Genomic DNA, 20567 nt, shown 5'->3' with positions numbered 1-20567 from the left:
CAAAGTGAAAAAAAGGTTCCTGGGTTCAAGACTTGTGCCGAGCATTTTTCGAAGCATTAAAATTGAGATAAATACCATCTTTCTTCAGGTGCAAAATTTTAAAAATAGACTTCATTTCATAGGAATAATATCAAGTTCATCAAGATGTTTGAAATGCCAAAGTAGGACTTTTCTTTTATAAAAAGGAATAAAAAAAATTATAGGCAGACTTTAAAGTATACATTGGTTTATTTCAAATTTTCACAAGGTGCATTCACAAATTGTCTTCACCATGCCATACACTGACTCTGCGCTTAGCTCCGTGGGAAGGGGAACATCAGTTGGTCTCTAGTTTGTAAACAAACGCTGCGACGTAAGTTTTATCATCTGTCGCTTCCAGACGAAGGTCAACTCTGCCATTTCTAGACTGGCGGCAGATGACGACCCCTAAAAATCATTGCAATGTGTATAAAATAATTACAGCTGGACATGTTTGTCAGGATAAGTTGTATGAAAAATACACGATTGAAAACCAAGTAGCATGAACTCAATATTCAACATTTTCCACTTTAATTTAAACGATTTTTACACACAGATATTTAGATCTTCAGTCTTATTCAAGCTTACAGGTTGACCATATCATCAAATTTGATCCTCACCCACTGAATTTATATTTGTCGATAAAAATGCAGTAACCTAAATCAATATGCGCTTTTTGATTGCCTCTTTGTGGCAAAGAAATTACCTCTTCCCTTGGGTTTAGCAATTGGAACGTTCTGGCCGCCAGTGACATCGTAAATTTTCCAGTATCCAGCCAGCTGTGAGCCGTATAAATCTTCAAAACAAAACTGGAAATTCTTGTAAACTGAACTTTGCATGTGAAACAGCGTTGTGCCTACGGGGTAGTTCCAGTCAAAGCGACCCTCAGTGCAGTCAGCTTTAGCGGTGTATTCCTTAGTCTCCGACTCTTTGTAAGGACTGTGTAATGTAATAACAACAATCTCATTTTAATTTGTATTTACCTAATGTACTTAATAATGTTTTGCACTGTTACATTGTTAAACACAAGTTCAGGTAAGATGCAAATAAAAATAATAAAACTGCACGAGTCATTTGAAAAAGTATAATATTGATGATATAGCATTATAATTGAGCTATGATATAAAAGATGACTTGCCCATCGTAAGCGGCTCTGCACGGACCATTCCATGGATAGTCCAGTCCCAAACAAATTGTTAAAACAGAAACGACGACAACAATTCCTAGAAACCTAGTCATATTGTTGTTAATTCTTTCAACAAAGACCAATTGTTCACCGTTGCTGCACCTATATATATAACGTATACGCGCTTAATACCTATATCACGAACAAGGTGTGGCGGAGTGGCAGCACGCACGGGTCGCGCAGTTACGTTATCTTTATCATCGATATGGTATCTGTAATTTGTTTGAACGTATACTTGTAGAAGAAATGAATCTTGGTCTAACAAGTAATCGTGTGATGAGTGCATGCATCGTAAAAGTGAGCCTGATAAAACATGAGATAAAACATCTTTCTTAGATTCTGTCTTCTTTTTTTTTACGTTTTTTTTTTCAACCAATAACTTGGCTTGAGGTGTAAGAAGATTTTGAATATATTTCTGACTTGCGTGGGTCAAAACAACGAACAAAAACTCAGTTACACACGAACACTTCGCCAATTCTTCAACATATTTAATATTAATCAGTTTAAGTTGAAACTTTGTCCACTTTTATTTCATTCTTACATACATCAGCTGTTAAAAACACGTTTTTAAATACACAAAAAAAAAATTATCTTGAACTAATTACTCAAAAATACTAACCAGAATAATTCAAGAGAGGACAAAGATAACTTGACACTGACACGTTATTCTACAGCTACTGAGATGTAATTTATATCAAACACGTAATCACAGGCTACCGTGCTCGTTCTATAACGAGCACATGGATAATTCCATGACAGTAATTTTAAAAAGATAATTACTTGATTGCTGGGTTACGCAAAAAGAGTATATCAATCTAATGGTAATTAACGGAAAAATTGACACGCATTTTGTAGGTAATATTAAAATTTTAAAATCAGAATTATTATGTATTTACAGTCTCATATTCACAACAAACAAAAAATGGAAATATTTCCTATGTTGATCGCAAATTGATAATTGCAATTTTATAATCAAAATTTTCAAAATATCTACGTAGCCTCCGTCTTGCGTGAATTTATACGATATATTCAGAAATTTAATTCCTTGAAAATAAACGTTCCGTCAGAAATAACAAACCCAAAGACTGCATCGACTGATAGTGGAAGCTTATCACTACGAAATATAAAAATATTTTTTTAAAACTCAAATATTTTGCGCAACTTTTTGTGAAATTTGTGGTGCTTTTTTGTTGTTGTTGTAAAAGTAAAACATTTTTCTAGTATCTTCTTTTCCTAAATGCATTGAATCTTGAGTATTTACAGACAATGACTGATATTTTTGGTTTGTGTTATTCCAACATCAAACGTCTCAAACTGACCCAATATCACAGTCAAAGTTAGGGCTGAACATAAAATCAGACACGAAAAGTATCAAGTCAAATATTCCAAACACACTTTACAAATGCAACATATCAAGACAAAAAAGTGTTCACAAATTAATTCAACCCAATAACTGAGACGCTTGGGTATCTTGTCGGTGCTTCACTAACATGAATCACGGGAGAACGTTTCTTTTTTCTCACAAAACACCAAGAAACAGCAAAATAAAACACTCGTACCAATAGCTCAATAAGCTCACACAAAGTAAGCATGGAGACACCAATCCAGAATCCAAACGTACCTCCAAGATCAGAGAAAAAATCTTGAAACTCATAAGATGCTATTTCAACGTTTTCTTGCACGCTTAAATCTTCAAAATATACGTTAAGCCGCAGAAAGTTTCTGCGAATGGCCCCGCCAAGGTCGGAATATCCAAGCTGCTGAAAGTTCTTGTACGCCAATAGGTGACTGTAGTTAGGGTGGTTAAACACGTAGGTTAGCAGAAAGCTGTTGGCATAATAATCTAACGGCCAAAATGATTGGGACAGCGCTGTGCGGTATGAAAACTCCGAGCATGGCGAATAACATTCACATTTTTCCGAGTTTCTGGAGTCGGATACAAATTCTCTCAGGGCGCTGTCTTCGCATTCAACATTATCAAGTGAAGCTGCATAGTCGTCGCTGTATAGGTAGCCGCAGTATGTGATATTGTCTGGTATTTCATCTGATACTTTAGGTAGGTTTGGTGCCATACAGCCGCATCGTTCGATAACAAATTGTTGCTGACAAATTTTCATGCAGTGCTCTGAAGTGTACCGAAAGGCTGTTCCAGCTGTTAAGCTATCTTCAGAGCAGTTACTGTAAGGCAGACCTTTCAGTTCTTTTCTCTCAGCTCGTACGCTCACTGAAGTTGAAAACCCAGGGGATACATCAAACCCCATGTCCGTGGGGCTCGGAAATGTTTTAGGGGGATGAATTACCACTCGCGCACCCGCGCTATTGCCCGTATTCGACAGCTTGTCATAAATACCGGATCCAATCTGAGTGTCACTGTCGCTCTCCAAATATAGGATAAGCGACAGTCCATTTCTCGGCCCCGTTGACATAGAAACCAAACTATCGTTCACGTTTAGTCCGTTAAACGTGTAACAATTGTAATACTGTGCATCGACAAACTTTGAAAACTGGTTAATCCCGCACGGCTGCATATCGAACGTGCAACCGATGACAAAATCTTGAAAAGAAGTACCAACCTCATCCGGGGCGTTTTCGTCATGTTCGTACAAACCAGTCGCTGAAAGTAACCGAAAAACATGGCTGTTTGCAGCATCAGACCTGTTCAGTTTTGTGGCATTTTCCAAATAAGACAACATGGTGAGAACTCCAATGTACGTGTTTTGCTTTTGCTGCGCGTCACCCTGTTTAGATGGTGAGATTGGATTAATGTTACAAAGAGTTATAGACGGCATTTCTGTGCGGCCATAAGTTGTCCTCGTCATTTCCTCGGACGGATAGTTAAAAAATTTAATGCAGACCTCACTCAGTTGGTACGTTGTTGCGCAAATGGCACCAATCACCAATCCAAGCCATATCAAGCGCTGAAAGAGCTGCTTCTTACGGACCACATTTCCAACGCCGTGAGCCGTGGTATCTTCACCGAACTGTAGAAGCAGACGGGACGGGCTCTCCTCGTCCTCATATCTTTTGAATTCATCAAAAGCCATGTTGATATCTATGGCCCCCAAACTCTTTTAACTGCTTTAATAGCCACCTCCCTTACAGAACTCATTTGAAACGTACCTGCCAATGTAGACCGTCTGTTTGGCAAGTAATCTCCGTTTAAAGCTGTAAGACTGCGACTGGCGAACTTGTTTAGAAAGTAACTTATGCTCGCAGTAATTAATTTGAATGAAGCAACAAACACTCATCTTTGACTAAGAAAGCTCTTCAAAACATAACACACGTTGCCGTCCGGTGTATCCTTACTTAAGGTTTGGCAGAGAATGGTAGATCGATACTTGTTGTAAATGTTACGAATAATTTAACATCCTGGAACGTGCCTCCTGTTCATTTAGATGTGGTCATTTCCCAATAAAAGCCAACACTTAGTCCTGAATTCAGAATTTCCAAGGGCACTAACACGGGCCCGAGCATTATGTCAAGTCATTAAAATCGGCTGTCGGTCGTTATCAGCCGAAAAATCATTACCACAGCAGGATTTTTACATGTAATCGTGGGATTAAAACAGTAATTAAACAAATTCAACTTTCAATTCAAGAGTTAGGTCAAGTTTGGTGTGCTTATAGTTGCTTAGAAACAAGTAGCTCTATTGCTGGTAGGACAGCGGTGGCGCCCTGTGCCAGGAATTTAAGTGTCAGTGGAAGATTTTCATGTTATAAGTAGGTCCTACAACAATCAGGTGCATGAGACTGCTTACAGTATAAAAATTATAATCCTCTTTTTTATTTCAGCTAGATTACTACTCGAAGAATTAATGCTCTTTTTTTAAATGTATAGTGCATTAAAATGAATATTTCATGAAAATTTTCACCCTCTTTACATTCAAGTGCGTTTTATGCTGTCTCCACTGAAAAAAGTTTGGCATTTTATATTGCCCTTGCATACTATTTGCATTTTATTTTTAACCTATTCAATCATTTATAATACTTCAGTTGATTATCACTGCCACTTATGCCGTGCATGGAAGAATTTTTCCATTCGAAGAATATTGAACGATCGTTCAAGACGCATGCGTAAAGGTAACGAGACTTGTTTACCGTCTAAAAACACAAAATATTATAATAAGACTACAGCCCAATTAAACATTTTACAAAGTTATAAATTTTAGTGGATTTTTTATGGATCCTTTCACGCAGGACTACATAAATATTCAATATAACATTGTTAAACCCACTTAGTTAACTTCACTAGTTATTAAGTGGCCGTTAATTTTTGTTTATCATTATTTTCAGTCTTTTAGGAGACAGGCTGGGATCTAGAGAAATCTCGATGAAAATGATGGATTATCAGACGGAGAAGAATAAAAGAATAGCGTTACGCATTATCCCTTGTCCTTCTGTGCCGGATCACTTAACATCAATGATGAAGAAACATTTTTTTTTCAAAGTAACAGGTTAGTTGAAGTTCACGAGTTTCTGTTTCTAATTCAAAGAAAGACAAAGGGTATCTAACAGTATCTTTATTGTATACCACGCATCCAAGGAATTCCTGAAAATACTGAAGGAATGCGAACACAGTATTTACTACATGTAGGTAACATCCTGAAGAATAGCATCCATACAATTAAAAGTGAAAAGGTACACATAAAATAAAATGTCCCTTAAAAGATAACATGTATTATTGCCCAGGCTGTTTGTAAAAAAATACATCAAAGTTATACAGCTGTCTCAAAACTATGGCCCATGGGGCATATACAAAGAAACGAGGCTGTTTGCATGCCAAACATATATTTACTTAAATTTCTTTCAAAGACAGCTTCTAAACATCTCAGTATTCTTAATAAGAAAGAGACTGAAACGACGTATAATCTACAGCCAAAACGTGTTTTTGAGACATTTTAAGACTGTCTGATATGAAATGCCCTTAGGTCCAGATCCGTTTAGCGTTCGTCTGTTTACTTGCTTTTATTTTGAATGTAATCAAACAAGTTACTAGATTGTCATATGATATTAAACACAAAATTTTCATAGAAAGTATACACCAAAAATGTTTCTGACTTGTAATAAAAGCAGGCCAGGTACTATTTGACACACAAGGAAAGTTTTTGTCTAATCTGCCAAGTGTCCCTTTGATGTTGACAGCATATGAGTCCTGTATTGCACACTAAGTCCTGTCATCCAGAATTTCAGCACCTGTTTGTCTTCTTCCTGGGCCCCAAGCACTTGCAGCAGTCTTCTTGTTTCTTCCTCTGAGCGAGGACCTTCAGCTTTAGTAAACTTGAACACCACTTTCACTTTGCTGCAAGAAAAATAAGGAAATATCTATGACATAACAAAATCTTTTAAACACATATTTGAGACTGGGCCTCTTAAGATATTCTGGACTCCAACAGTGTTGCCACTGATCCTCTCCAGTGATGACAAATTAGGGTTTGCATCTGATGAGAGAACATTGAAAGATATAGCTTTTGCCAGAGACTTAGTGTTTATTCATTTATTTATTGATTGATTGATTGATAGATATTACATATCAGTACATTTGGAAAAGTTTAAGGTTATGTCTAAGAGTTTGACACTGAATAACACTGATGAAAATAGCCCTTTGCTTCAGGGTGGTGGGGGGAGAAGGCAAGGGTAGTGTCAGGGGAAAAAATATCATCCATTAGCCTATTTATTTATTTATTTTTGCATATTTGTAACCTCAACAAACTCCACATTCATACGACAGTTTTGTTCTTGTAGCTATCAGCTTTTATGTACACTGCACTGATATGCACATCCAATGTAATAAAAGGAATATTTACTGTTGCACACACAAAGACACACACACGATTTCTAAATGAACAGAACTTTTCTGTTACTTACTTCATCCATTCTTCCTTATGGCACACCAGACATTGCTCCACCACAGTATATTTGAGGCTGTCATTTAAAATGGCTTTCTCCATCTTGGACAGCACAGTCGGAACTAAAAGAAAAATTATGGAATATATAAATATATCATGTGAACTCTTGTACTACAGAAATAACCCCAAACGTTTTTCAACTGAAACCTTATCCGGTTTTCATTACCTAAATTTTTAGTTTGACAAATACGTATATCTATGTTGTATTTGACAGGTAGACTTTTTTAAAATCACACTTGCACAGTGTGTCTAAAGTGCATAATTCATAACTGCACAGGCCCTATAGAAAATAGTTGTTTGTGGACTCAAGCCTCAAGCTTGGAAATTGTGATGCCAAATAACGACTGAAATTTCATGGCAAGAACATAAAAATAGTGGTCACGAGCATTTCGTTAATCTGCTTACTTGTCGATTCGGTACTTTAGGTAAGTGCCAGAGATTGTCAAGAGTGCATTGCTACCATATCAAAAATAGGTCAGGGTTAAAAAAAAAAGAAAGAACCCAATATTATGTAACAGCTTAAATCTGGATGAAAGCTGGCCAAATTTTTACCTCTTTTATGTGGTGCTGCCAACCATTATTTTACATTCGCACCATGAAATTGCAGTTTGAGTATTTAATTTGGAGTTGGCAATCACAAATACATGGCTTGTGATAAAAAAAAAAACATTATTATTGTTTATGAGGCTGGTTTCACCTCACCTCTTTCTGGAAGTGCTGCAGCTGTTGTCAGTTCAAAATGATACCCCACAAAATCATCCCAGTCTGGTTGTGCATCTTTAGTGATTTCTGGGCCTTTGATGTCCAACATTGCATACAGATCAGACTCCTCTATGTGCTTTGGCAAAATGACTTTTGGACTTAAACCCAAGAAGTTGCATCTCCATGAATCCTCATATTCATTGCTGTATGAGATAACACGGCAACATCCCTTGGGCAACAAAGCCTGAAAATGAGGAATGAAGACCAAAATAGATTCATTTCACAATAGAACAAGTGGTATTAAGTGTCTATCTGATGTTTAGACTTTTGCCAATAACCTATTGTTGTCATGAATTTATTTTTCTGTTTCTACGGTGCACTAAATTATATATATTTGTAGCTTTAATAAAATAAAAAGGAAACTTAAGTTCACTATTTTGGCATATTCAAATTGCCTTTGTTGATATTTCGAAAAAAAAACTTACTTTCAAGCAATCGATGACAGATTTTACCATTGCCTTTGCATTGCCTCTGATAATAATTTGATTTCCTATCACCACATTGTAGGCAAGAGTGTGGAACTTCAGTGTACCTATAACCTGAAATGGCAGAAAAGAAAGAGATGGGGGAATAGTCTTTATCATACTTTAGTAGTAGTTAATCTAATAAGTCTTATATAATGATTATCATAAGTACACAATCGTTGTGCTTAGCTTTTTTTGGTTGTGTAAAAAAAATTTGTACTACTTTAATTCCCACCATGTTAATGATATGATTGAAAAAAAAATGATAAAATAATCATTGTAGTATAGAATTCTTCAGCTTTTTCTTGCAAGCTGCAAAATACCCCCCCCCCCCAAAAAAAAAAAAAAAAAAAAAAAAAAAAAAAAAAAAAAAAAAACTACTATTATCATCAATACTTACCTTTAATAAATGCCTTAGATTTTTAAAAGTTGGAGCACCAGGGTTTTGATCAACTGGGGACTCAGGCCCACTGTCAACACCTGCACCAGCAACGCTGGGCAGTGAGTCCAGTTTTTTAGTATACACCATAGTGAAACCTTCTTCAGTTTCTGATTATTTCATGGAAAATAAAATGGCACAGTTTTGAAAATTCTCAAAAATTAATGTTCATTCAATCTGGTAAGAATTACTACAAATTATTTTTCACAAATGAGCCCAAAGATTGTACATTTTGGTATATTTTAATATCCACACATTTAATAATGAGTAAACAAATGACCATCTAGTTTTTGTTTTTGCTTCAGCTGACAGTTTATTCACATTATGTTGACGTAAAGAATGTCGGACAAAAAGTGATTTTTCTTTAAATCTCTAACATTTCTACCTAATATCCCTATTTCCCTGGAGATCCAACTTACCTTCTTGTTTTTCTAAATCAATAATCGAGTCTTCCGTTGGGGGTCCTTCTAAGAGTTTTTCAGTCATTCTGCTTCCTCCTGCCTTCAGTATCCAAGTAAACGACATGTGTATATTTTTGAAAAGGTTCTTATCATTAGTTAACTCAATCAAAGGCCGCACAGACTTTGATCCACCACCTCCTTTCTGTTTTAAAAACTCAGCCGCAGTCATGCTCATTTTGCTCAGTGACAGTCTTTGAACTCTTGGTGGGCATTTTGCTTCCTCTTTGTCATACACTTTACTGGCCTTCTCCTGCAGTCTGTCTATCACCTTTTTCATACAGGACACCAAGAAAGGCCAGGAGTTCAGAAGAAATATCTTATCCATCATCACGACTATGATGCTGTACCACCTCTGTAATCCTCTGGCTTGAGTGTCTTTCAAGTAAAAGGTGTAGCTCAAGACATGTCCATTTTGGTCATCACCAAAGAATATTGGGCCTTCTCTGCCAGGGCATACCTAAAAATGACAAAACAGCTACAAACATGTTCACTTTTTTTCAACTGCATGATATCACAGTCAAAACTCATCCCCTTATTATCTAATACATTAATCTGAACAATGGAGAAGACAAAAAGGCTATGTTAGGTAATTCAGCTTAGGGACAGTGTAGATGAGTATTGTTACACTTGCATGTACTGTACATATACATGTACTATATATTACTGTACACGTGCTGTGTACTACTGTGTTTATGAACATACCTCACAGCTCAGGCTCCGAACACATGCCTGCCTCACCATACTGAAAACCTGTTGTTGAGCTGGATGTTGACTGCTGACATAACTCACTTTATCTTCATGATCATTGCTTATGTAGCCAGAGTGACCTGTGGGAAGGGACCTGCAAGCCTAAATGTACAAAACAATATGAAAAATATGGTAATTTCACAAATCTACCATAAGTATGTGTTTTCTGCTGAAAGAGATACTTGTAGTGGTTAACAAATGGAAAACGAAGTTTTTATTGTGATTTTTGTTATATTTCAAAACATACAGTAATTACAGGATGAAATAAGAACAATCCTATTGAGTGATAGCAACCAAACAAAAAAGAGGCTACTTTATAGTTATATTCTATACAGTAAAATATTTACCAATGTCATACAGAAATATACTTGTGATTACAAAATTATGTATCTTAAAGTTTGGTAATTTTTGCCCATTGAAAAGATCGAGTAATTACCATATCTAGATGACATAAATGCATCTTGATATTACCTTCCAAATATAATAGCATTTTTCAACCCAGAATTTATAATGTTTACCTGCCTACACTGCAAGTGTTGCAAATAAAGATCCCTGACTGAAAGGGAAGTCTCACTTGTTATTTTTGATAAAGAGAGAGAGAGAGAGAGAGAGAGAGAGAGATATGGACCCTCTCTTCACATAGTGCACTAGTGATAAATACAAAAAAAGCTCCTTACTTCGCAACTTCCAGAAAGCTTATGTGTAGCCTGATCCCCACCACCTGTTGGGGTAGAGGGTGACTGCAGACGCTGTGGGATATAGTAAGAGCCACTGTCGGTCAAACTAGCAGAGCAGTTTTGATCATGTTCTATAATCTGCTGAGGGCTGTTCTCTGCATGGAAAGCCTGTGTGCAAAACAGGACACTTGGCCCATGGATTTCACAGAAATGGCATAAGGAGATAATGGCATTCATCTCTGTGTTTGGTTCTTCAAACCCACCACTTCTCTTCAGTTCCCTAAGAAGTAAAATGCAATATGTATTTACTGTAAGTGTAATTACTAAGAAAGAAACGCATCCCCATTCAGTAGCGATTTTGGCCGATTTAGCAAGTTTTTTTAACGATCAATAAACCGATCAAGATGACTTGACCAGTACTACCAGTAGCATTTTTTGTCAATCAACTTGGATGACGGCTAAAAATCATTATAAAATATGCTCAGAGAGAGAGAGAGAGAGAGAGAGAGAGAGAGAGAGAGAGAGACGAAGGTAACATATATAATGCCTGACAGAATGTATTTCATTTAATTTATCCGATTTAAATCAGTAAGAACTTACTTGATCCGACATACCTAGTTTTGTTTTTGCCGTCATGTGATTCTTAGGTTACTTCCGGTTACTGATAATTATATACGCGCGAAAATATTGGCTTGCAAAGCCACCTTATCAAACGCGCGAATATTTACATTGGAAGGAAAAGGCCTAAGCTGTCTGACATTTCAGTATTTTACAGATTAAAGCCTTTGCCTCTAAATCCGACCAATAAAGAATAACTTAAATAAACACCAAAGGGTATTGTTTTATATTTCCTGAAAATAATAAATGAACAGAGAATTCCTGCTTTCTTGCTGCACTATACATGTAAACTACATGTTGTATAATCCTTGTATAATTTGTTTTTGCCAAAACTGATATTGATAATTAGATCTTATTATGCTAACAGCAATGGATTATACATTGCTACATCATTTGGCAAACATTATGAATTGGAGGGATAGACAATTACGTCAAGTTTACAACCAGCCATTTTTTTGGCTAACTGGATTATTTAAATTATCCCTTAATTGGCATGTTGACCTTAGGGGGGTAATTAACTTTGTGCACACTTGCACACTATTTCCATAGATTTTTAGATCGATCTATCCCTGTGGGGAGTCTCACTAGATTACTGTTAACTTGGCTGGCTTAAGCGCCTGTCCCGCCTTTTAAAAGCTGTACGGGGGTAATTAACTATGGTGCGCGCTCGGCTGACTGCAATTCAGCGTGAACCCCCAGGGAGTTAGGTCTATCTAAAACTTAATCTTTAGATCGATCTTAATCTCTGGGAAAGCACCCTTAAACTGAATACAATTTAGCCAGAAACTCCTCAGAGATAGATTGATCCCGCTAGTACAGTAGGGTTATGGGAATGGTCCCTAAAAAGTAGTAGAAGTGGTTAAGTTATATGCACTATAGGGAATTAACTCATTTTGCTTGATATGCAACTTTTATTTATGCAAAAATTAACAAAATGTAATAAAAGAATGAATTTTCACATGAAGAGGTAAAAATGTATTACTGAATGGTTTTCAAGGGTAGTATTTTATTCAAACCAATAGTATGTGCAATTTAAAAGTTTTAAACAATCTTTACCACAGCATGTTTTATTTTTCTGTTTTCCTACTAGCCTAATTGTTCTTATATCTATTCAATATATTGTACTTGGTATACTGACATATGACAACCTGCCTCTTAAATATCTCTTTCTATTATAAGTATACTCCTTCTCATGACTAAATATATGAAATGACTTTGTATGATGTAAATACTCATACCTAGACTTTTTCAAGCAATATAACAAAAACTTATATTAAACCTTTTATAAGATATAATACCTACAGAACCCATAATATTAAATGAAACACTGACTTATTGTTTTATATTTTTAAAGAAAACATCAGAATGTGTACAAAAATATAAAATTATGTAAGTATTTAGAAAAGGTAAAAATTAGATTCATTTATATAAACAGACTGGTATTATCACAGACTTAAAGACAACATGAGATAGTAATTATCAACATTCTGATACATTTTTAATGCAGTTCTACAATGGACAACAGTATTTCATGCCCATAATGCATGTACATGGGCAACACATAAATTTGGAATGTCTTTCTCATACATGCACATACTCATCATGTGACTTTAAATAGATGACACTAACACGGCAGCACATGTAACACTGATTAAGGGTCTGAAATACATAAAGACAACTGAGATGTCTAAGGACCTCGATATTTTTTCAATTTTACATAAAGACACGTACATTCATATTATGATTTATCTTTAACCTTTTGCTATATATATGTACCATCTTCCTGCTGTACATTTGTATAGACATGACTTTTCACCTGAACAGCAATAATCATTGTTAATTTTCTTTTTGATTTAATTTACATAAGCACCTAGTTAAAATAGGTTCAATTAGGCTCTATTCCCATAGATTTTAGATCGATCTATCCCCGCGGGGAGTCTCACTAGATTACTTTCAGATAATCCGACTTAAATGTCTGTCCCGCCTACTACAAGCTGTAAGAGGGTAATTAACTTTCGTGTCCGCCCGGCTGACAGCTATTTAGCGTGAACCCCCAGGGAGTTAGGTCGATCTAAAGTAGGTCGATCTAATCTATGGAAATGGGGTGTTAGTCTCATGATCTCTAAAACAATCCCAATTTGACCTTAATTTTGACTCTGATTGCACAGTTAACTTGTTCTTCAAGTACTTTCAAACATGACAGTTCTATTTTCTGGAAACAGTTCTCTTTCAATTTTTCCATCCGATTCATCCTCAGCAAACCACTGGCTACATGGGAATTCATACTGATCACAGTAGGGAACTTTTGATGGTGTCTCCTCTTCTGTCTCATCTTCTGAATCTGAATCACTTTTTCTTCTTTCATTTTTACCTTTCCTATTACTCCTGTTCTTGTACAATTTCCTGGAAAATGGGTTGTCTTTATTAACATCGTCTTCACTGTCTGATGAATCTTTTGACTTCCTTTTATTCTTCTTTCCTTTATTATTCTTTGTTCGTCTCAACAACCTTTCATGATCAGAATCTTCAGATTCTGACGTCTCTCCTCTACGCTTTTTCTTGTGTTTTTTCTTTGGCTTCTCTTCTTCTTCTTCACTTTCTTCCTCCAGATCCTTTCTCCCCAAAAATCTGTCCAGAAATGAGCTTTGTTTAGAGGATTTACCAAACACACCATAATTAGGAAGTACAGACTTTTCTGATTTTTCTTTTGGTTTCTTTTTCTTTGCAGACTCAGAATCAGATGAATCTGATGACGAACTGTTGAGGATCTTGTTTTTCTTTTTTGACTTGTTAGATCTTTTTGAATCCTCTACATCTGACTCTTCTGAATCTGATTTGTCCTCCTTTTTCTTGGGGCTTGATTTCCTTGCTTTATGCTTTTCATTGACCTCCCTATCTTGTTTCTCACTTCTTTTCATTTTTGATAGCCTATCTGCAATCTCCTCCTTTGTCAACATTTTCTGAATGACAACCTGCAACAGAATAAACCAATACAATATTTTGTCTAGTCTTCCCTTTTTTTGTAGCAATACCAGAAGGTACAGAGCCCATATCACCTACCATACATCAGTGTTCAGTAAGAGATTTAATTTTCATGCATTTAAAAACTGACGAAATGTCTTGTTCATGCTCATTATAGAGAAGAGTAATTATTATTATTTATTTAATAATAATTATTATTATTTATTATTATTTATATAGTAGTAAGTAGTTTAACTCAAAGAGGTATGGAGCTGACTGTCAGTCACAGTGTATTCAACATTACCTTGTCCAGGTACCAGCCAGCAGCAAATCCTTCGTTGTTATGGCCAATTAAAATCTTCTTGATAATTCCAACATTGGGAGCAGATAACTGAACATGAAACAGAAAATAATCATTCAACACATATGACCAGAGCAAAGCCATAATTTAGTAATGAAAAAATTGAAAATACGGCTTTTTTAGTACAGTTTTCTGCTTTTTATTGCACTTAGTCTAGTTTGACTGATACAAACATGCACTACATGTAATTCCATGCTAGCTGAGGTGGTGGGAGTTACTTACTTTCGCAAGTACTAATCAAAATTAATCAAGTTACTTGACTGTGTCAAGAACAAGGTCTCAGTTTAGGTGATCCTTTTATATAATAGCCACCATATTAAGTTGACAATTTTTCAAAATGGAGCAAAAGAAAAATAATCATAATACTGGTGTGTATCAGGTTATTATCACCACCATCCCAGTCTTTCTTTCTTTTCATGCTCTGGTTGTTTTAAACAATCAAGTTTGTTTTAATTCCGCATTGTATCTGATAAATAATTTAAGTTCATTTATTAAGTTACCTTAAAAATATCAGTTTGCCCACTCTCAAATGGATCCTTATTTGAAGCAGAACTGTCTAGGATAAGTTTCTCTGTGTTTAACCCCCTTCCAAATATTTGAACAAATACTTGGGCATTAGTTCCTGCACCCCTCTTTTTACCAGTTGTTACATGCACTGTATAGTCCACTTTAACTCTCTTCTTTGTGGCACCCTTTCCTAAAATTTCAATGTTCATAATTTGCATTCAGTCATAAATTATATAAGAATTAATTTTCATCTACTGTCATGTGCACATTGTTTCATATTGACTACATGTAAGAGACAGCATAATTGTTCATGGAATTATACCATTAAACTTCTTAAAAATTTCATTTTTTACAGATTCTAGGAATTCTTTTTATATGCTCTCTTACCTTTCTGGATTTGAGTTCCTATTGGTGCATCTCCTTTGCCATTTGGCATAAGCTCCACCCAAATGTTATGGCCATCAAGCACTGACAACCACTTGCTGCAGGGGAATACATAGGAGATTCCCTCTACCACATCTTTCACTTCCACCTGAAACGATGTATGTTTACATGTATTTTTTAACCACTTTTTTACATGTATTAATATTACTGCTGGTGCCAGTAACAGCAGTTTTTGTAAACATTTTCCTTTAATCATTTGGATGCGGAATTTGTATTCAACATTATGGTATGGCTTTTGTGTTCTTAATTAATGTACCCAACGTTGATGTTAAAAGGAGAGCCCCACTTCCCCTCCTAAGGTCTGCCAATGCTACAAGTGCTTACCTCTTTCAAAAACCAGTGTGGGTGATCACCACTCCCGTCATGTTCAATCCTAAAATAGAAGGTAGAATTTTCATTAAAATTTCTGTACATAATAAACCAAGGTTTACACTGTATGCATAAGCATTCAATTGTGAAATGCGGTGAATTGTGTGGTAAAATATCCTCATAATTTCATTTGGACCATATGCAATTAAAAAGTACTCAATATTTCAATTTTTTATCATTTAGAAGCCATACGTAAATGGCTACTTTTAACAATGATTAATTGAGTTTGATACCTTGGACAAATTTATTCACTTAATGACATCAATTACAAACCTGATTTTATTTAATTCCCCCACGTCTTTAGTCTTGATATTGAAAGTGTCAGCACTGCCTTTTCTAAAGCATTTTTTGTCTGGAGGTGATAAGTGGACGGCTGGACTTTCTTTGCCTTTTCCACAGAGAGTTATGTACACGTTACAGTCTGTGCCAGCTTCTCTTCCCTTTCCTGTCACAGTGGTGATTACATATGCTGTACAAAAAAACATGTGACATTATGAGTCTTTTATATGGAAATTCACTATGTACAAATCTTTCCTGAAAAGAGACAGAAGTATACACCTTCCAGTGAGAGAGCTACAACAATTTTCTCTAATTCACTCTTTAATAATGCTACATAAAGGAAATACAGCATCATTTCTATGCCTGCTTTAAATGCATATTTTAACATTTTAATGAATAGCAAACAGAATCAAATGGTAAAATATAAAATGGTCCAACAGTGTTTGCCACACCTTTCTTTGCTGCAACTGCCTTCTCCAGTTCCTCTGCTCTGAGCACTCTTTTTACAGCATAGTCCTCTTCATACAAAGACAGCCATCTTTTACATTCAAATTTCCATGCTTGTTTAGTGGTCATGTTAATCACTTTAATCCACTCCAAAAACCAGCTATGACTACGAGACAAACCATCATGCTGAAAATGAAAGATTATATTTTCAGCACACATTATGTAATGAAATTATATGAAAGGTAAAAACAGTCATTTTGATCAAAACAATTTTTGAAAAACTCTCCTCATCCCTAAACTATCAGATAAACTATAGAGAACTTTTCTTATCTTACTCTTTTAGGTTTTATCTTTTGATATAATAAGATGTTTATTTACTTTTTGTCTAAAATTCAGAAAATTATGTTCAGTAGGTTTCACACAATTTCTAAAAATGTATGAACAATAAATAGATACCCAGTAGTAGCAAGATTTGATATACACCGTAAATGACTTCAAAAAAGAGCAATCAAGACTAATAAAATACAAATAAAAGAGTAAAAAATCAAAGTTTTCAACAAAGCATTTGAAGGATTTAAACATATGTACCAAGTCATATATATACATAAATTCTTAAAATGTATATTTTTGCTCCTTCTTGAATGACTCCTACTTCCCTATCACTCTGAATCTATTCCGTTTCACCCACCTCAATCTGCAATTGCTGTAAGTTTCCCAGCTCGGGTGCTTTAACATAGAAGCTTTCCAATGACCCAGGCCCAAACTGGAAGGAAGTCAGGGAACCTGTATTTTTGTGGAGTTTCTTCTTATTGGTTATGCCTTTAGAGCCCCTGATAATGATTTCCACCTATAATAATAATAAAAATTTACTTAAACCTCAAATTCTGATATTGATTGCCACCTGTAAAAACAAGTGTCTGAAACTGTAAGAATTACCAGTAAATATATTTTAACTGGAAAAAAAAATTGCTGCAGGAGGGACCTATTATACAAAAGAACTATAGCCTAGACACTGTCCTGAACTTTAAGACCATTTTTGTCCATTAAGACACAAGATAAATTGGTATTTTATTTATATTATTTAAGGTATCCTATACAGGTCTAAAACTTTAGACTACTTTAGAGGCTAAATGATTAAAATGCAGAAATAACTGCATATTAAGAACAATCAGGAATCTTTACATTTGCATCTGTTCCAGTATCCTTTCTCTGTATTCTTTTGGTTTTTTTATCCTTCATTTTGATAATACCAGTCTTGACTTCTATTTTGTATAGAACTTCAGGAGGTCCTTCCTCATAGTCTGGTTTCTTCTTATGTGGTAAACTGGGCTTGGGGGGAATGTACTCAATTCTTGGTTTTGACTTTGGTTTTGGTTTCATTCGCTAAAATATAAATTTTTTTCTAAAAATGCCAACAATCATAATCAAACATAAAAGAAATAAATTTATATATCATACGTAAAATGAAATTCAATCAAATACATCTTTATGTTATTCTTTAAAAATTGGCTTGGAGCTGGTGAATTATATAAAAAAAAAATATATGGTAAATAAAATAAAAAAGTTTTGGACTAATCTTGTTCAAAGTAAGTTGGGCAACTGACCTTGTACTGTAACATGTGTTTCTTGTGTTCATCAACTGTACTGCATAGGTAACAATAAGTTTTCAACGGTCCTGTCAAAAAAGATATTTTAATCTTCATTACTGATGAAGAATACTATTGCTAAAAAAACAGCAAAATAAATCAAGAGTCATACTCTACTTAAATTTCAAAGGTATAAGAAGAAAGAAGTTTTGCCTAATTGAGAATCTGACATGTGGTTATAACGATTTACCTGACAATGACATATCTAACTCAGTGTCACTTTCTTCACTGTCATCAGTTTTGCAGGGTGATGACCTGGACCTTGTTGACCTTGAACTTGGAGATAATGATCTTGAACTTGATTTGGAGTAATAGTTGTTTGTATCCTCAAGGTTTGGGTTACTTCCAAACATGACACTAGTATTTTGCCATTTTGGTTTTACCAACGTGTCTGGCTGGGATCTGGTCATTGGGGCTAAAAGAAGGTGTAGTGAAAAATTACAGTACTAGTACCTACACATTGTGTATGTTCAAATATAATATAATAGATATCTTCCTTGCAAATTTTGAACAGATACCACTCATTAATTTGTCATTCAAATTCTATACCACATTTTCTTATGAAGTTACTAGTATACAATATTCTAACAATTTTTGCCTCGGGACTTTCTTCCTCACTTACCTGACTTAGGCCTCTGATCTGGATGCCAGTGTTTGATACCATACTGATGACATGGTGCCCCATCCAGTGCAATACCTTCCGCTAGTGATGATAACATAAAGTCTGTGTCACGTCTTAGACTATCCAGATTAAACCCATTCATGTTGTGTTCATGCATTGGTATTGCTTTATCTGCCCAGGAGAAAGCCCTCCTGTCATAGTTTGAATATGGTGTAAAAGGCATTGGTCTTCTGTAGTCAGTGTATGGGTTTTCCATGTAATTGTGGTAACGCTTGTACATAGTGGCTGAAGAACTCATGCTACTGACTGCCAACTGTTGTCCTGGTACAACCTTTTAAGTACTGAAATTACCAAAATACTAGCACATGACAAAAAAAGCTGAATATGTATGTAGCAAAGCAAATAAGCAATTGTAGATTTGCTAGCTTAAAAAACATTTCATCAAAGAGAGAGTCTTTTCTGTCTAAATCTTAAGCCTAAAAAATACTAGTTAAGTGATAACGTTGCACTAGCTGCATGTAAGTTAGCTAGAATTGAGATCTCTGTATTGGACTTTATTATATTAGTCCAGTTAACTCAATTGTCTTATTAAAGTGCAAATATACTATGTGAGAATATTACTCTTAGCTTTACGTATTAGTACTGTAATAGTAGTGCATGAACAGTGTACAATGTACAGTGTACATGCACGGTACTACATGTGTAACTCTTAGAAATTCAACAGTGGACAAAATCAGACGAAAGTGAAAGCATGAAATAAATCTCAGGTAGAGTGTACTAAAACTGAACCTCTTATAAAACTTATTTCAAATTTAACTGAAAATTATCGAGAAATAATCAGCGTTTTATAGCAACTGGAATTACACGCACCTGCTTAATCCCGGCAGCCATCTTGTTTATATTTGAGTTGTTGTTAGGTGCCAGATTACGGCTGTCGTAAAACCAGTAACTGGCGGATCACACGGAAAAAATACGATGCCATAGAACGAAGTAAACTTAATTTTTCACTGACACCGGTTACAAAACATACAGCATAAGCCCCATGAGCCTTTGGGTCTATTTCAATCTAAAAGACACAGTTTGAAATACTTTTAAAACAATAATATGTAAAGAAAAATTAAAAAAATGAACTCTTTAAATAAATATTAGGTCTTATACATGTATTTGCACATTGCACATTAATGGTCTTCTCGAGTATCCTTAATTTTTTTCAAAATTAGCAACTAGGCCTACCTAGCAGTTCGCTCCATAATTTTGATACATAAAACTTAAACTAGGGAAGGGTAAACGTTGCCATTTTGTTTTATTTTATTTTGAAATTTTGAGTTAGTAACTCGAAATTTTAGAATAGAATAAAACGAAGTGACTGCAACACGCTTCTGAATAAAATTATTTTTTGTATTTTGAACGGGATATCTCCCTAATTTTATTTGCATGTAGGGCCTATAATAGTAGACTGTAGATTCAGAATCTATAGGTTTTATCGATTTGCATTTTTACCGTATATTTCTTATTTTGATAAAATACGTGCGTCTTATTGAAGCGCATTTTTTTTTTCATATTTCAAAAATTACGGCCATCGAGTCCAGCCTCTATTGGAGAGATGTGTCCGTCCAAAGCTGACAAGTATCCCAGGCGAAAAGCTCTTTCTTAA

The 20567-nt window shown here is 35.2% G+C and overlaps 4 protein-coding genes and 1 long non-coding RNA gene across 7 annotated transcripts; 1 reads left to right on the top strand and 4 right to left on the bottom strand.

Annotated features, from left to right (window-relative positions):
• Window positions 1-209: 209 nt before the first annotated feature.
• LOC106166709 (uncharacterized) lies at window positions 210-1325 on the bottom strand. Its single transcript, XM_013545355.2, has 3 exons — window positions 1157-1325; window positions 725-957; window positions 210-426 (listed from the first exon to the last, which is right to left on the bottom strand). The coding sequence occupies exons 1-3, from the start codon at window positions 1255-1257 to the stop codon at window positions 317-319; spliced, it is 444 nt and encodes a 147-aa protein (XP_013400809.2). The 5' UTR covers window positions 1258-1325; the 3' UTR covers window positions 210-316.
• A 587-nt stretch (window positions 1326-1912) lies between these two features.
• Window positions 1913-4681, bottom strand: LOC106166669 (FMRFamide-activated amiloride-sensitive sodium channel-like). The gene has a single exon (XM_013545316.2). It carries the CDS (start codon window positions 4246-4248, stop codon window positions 2641-2643), a length of 1608 nt encoding a protein of 535 aa, XP_013400770.2. The 5' UTR covers window positions 4249-4681; the 3' UTR covers window positions 1913-2640.
• A 431-nt stretch (window positions 4682-5112) lies between these two features.
• LOC147763541 (uncharacterized) lies at window positions 5113-6031 on the top strand. Its single transcript, XR_015332968.1, has 2 exons — window positions 5113-5283; window positions 5497-6031. It is a non-coding gene; the product is annotated as an uncharacterized LOC147763541 (long non-coding RNA).
• LOC106169146 (folliculin-like) lies at window positions 5861-11346 on the bottom strand. 2 transcript variants are annotated; one of them, XM_013548509.3, is made up of 9 exons: window positions 11260-11346; window positions 10660-10939; window positions 9938-10084; window positions 9194-9692; window positions 8736-8884; window positions 8297-8410; window positions 7812-8055; window positions 7069-7171; window positions 5861-6502 (listed from the first exon to the last, which is right to left on the bottom strand). In XM_013548509.3, exons 2-9 carry the CDS (start codon window positions 10894-10896, stop codon window positions 6313-6315), a joined length of 1683 nt encoding a protein of 560 aa, XP_013403963.2. In that variant the 5' UTR covers window positions 10897-10939; window positions 11260-11346; the 3' UTR covers window positions 5861-6312. The 2 variants fall into 2 exon arrangements, with proteins under 2 accessions (XP_013403963.2, XP_013403964.2); XM_013548510.2 differs by having other exon boundaries at window positions 11274-11342.
• A 138-nt stretch (window positions 11347-11484) lies between these two features.
• On the bottom strand, window positions 11485-19926 carry LOC106169147 (uncharacterized). 2 transcript variants are annotated; one of them, XR_015332967.1, is made up of 14 exons: window positions 19784-19926; window positions 18914-19254; window positions 18482-18706; window positions 18250-18320; window positions 17828-18028; window positions 17334-17492; window positions 16651-16831; window positions 16193-16388; window positions 15875-15923; window positions 15494-15638; window positions 15100-15296; window positions 14543-14629; window positions 13389-14249; window positions 11485-13170 (listed from the first exon to the last, which is right to left on the bottom strand). XR_015332967.1 is itself a non-coding variant. In XM_087005343.1 (13 exons), exons 2-13 carry the CDS (start codon window positions 19209-19211, stop codon window positions 13458-13460), a joined length of 2601 nt encoding a protein of 866 aa, XP_086861469.1. In that variant the 5' UTR covers window positions 19212-19254; window positions 19784-19926; the 3' UTR covers window positions 11485-13457. The 2 variants fall into 2 exon arrangements, 1 of the variants encoding a protein (XP_086861469.1); XM_087005343.1 differs by having other exon boundaries at window positions 11485-14249.
• Between the last annotated feature and the right edge of the window lie 641 nt (window positions 19927-20567).

The sequence above is a fragment of the Lingula anatina genome, chromosome 2, assembly GCF_051362555.1.
Source record: "Lingula anatina isolate TDL-2025a chromosome 2, LinAna3.0, whole genome shotgun sequence".
Lineage (NCBI taxonomy): Eukaryota > Metazoa > Brachiopoda > Lingulata > Lingulida > Lingulidae > Lingula > Lingula anatina.
Note: the sequence above shows the minus strand (reverse complement) of the source record. Positions and strands in the feature narration are given on the sequence as shown.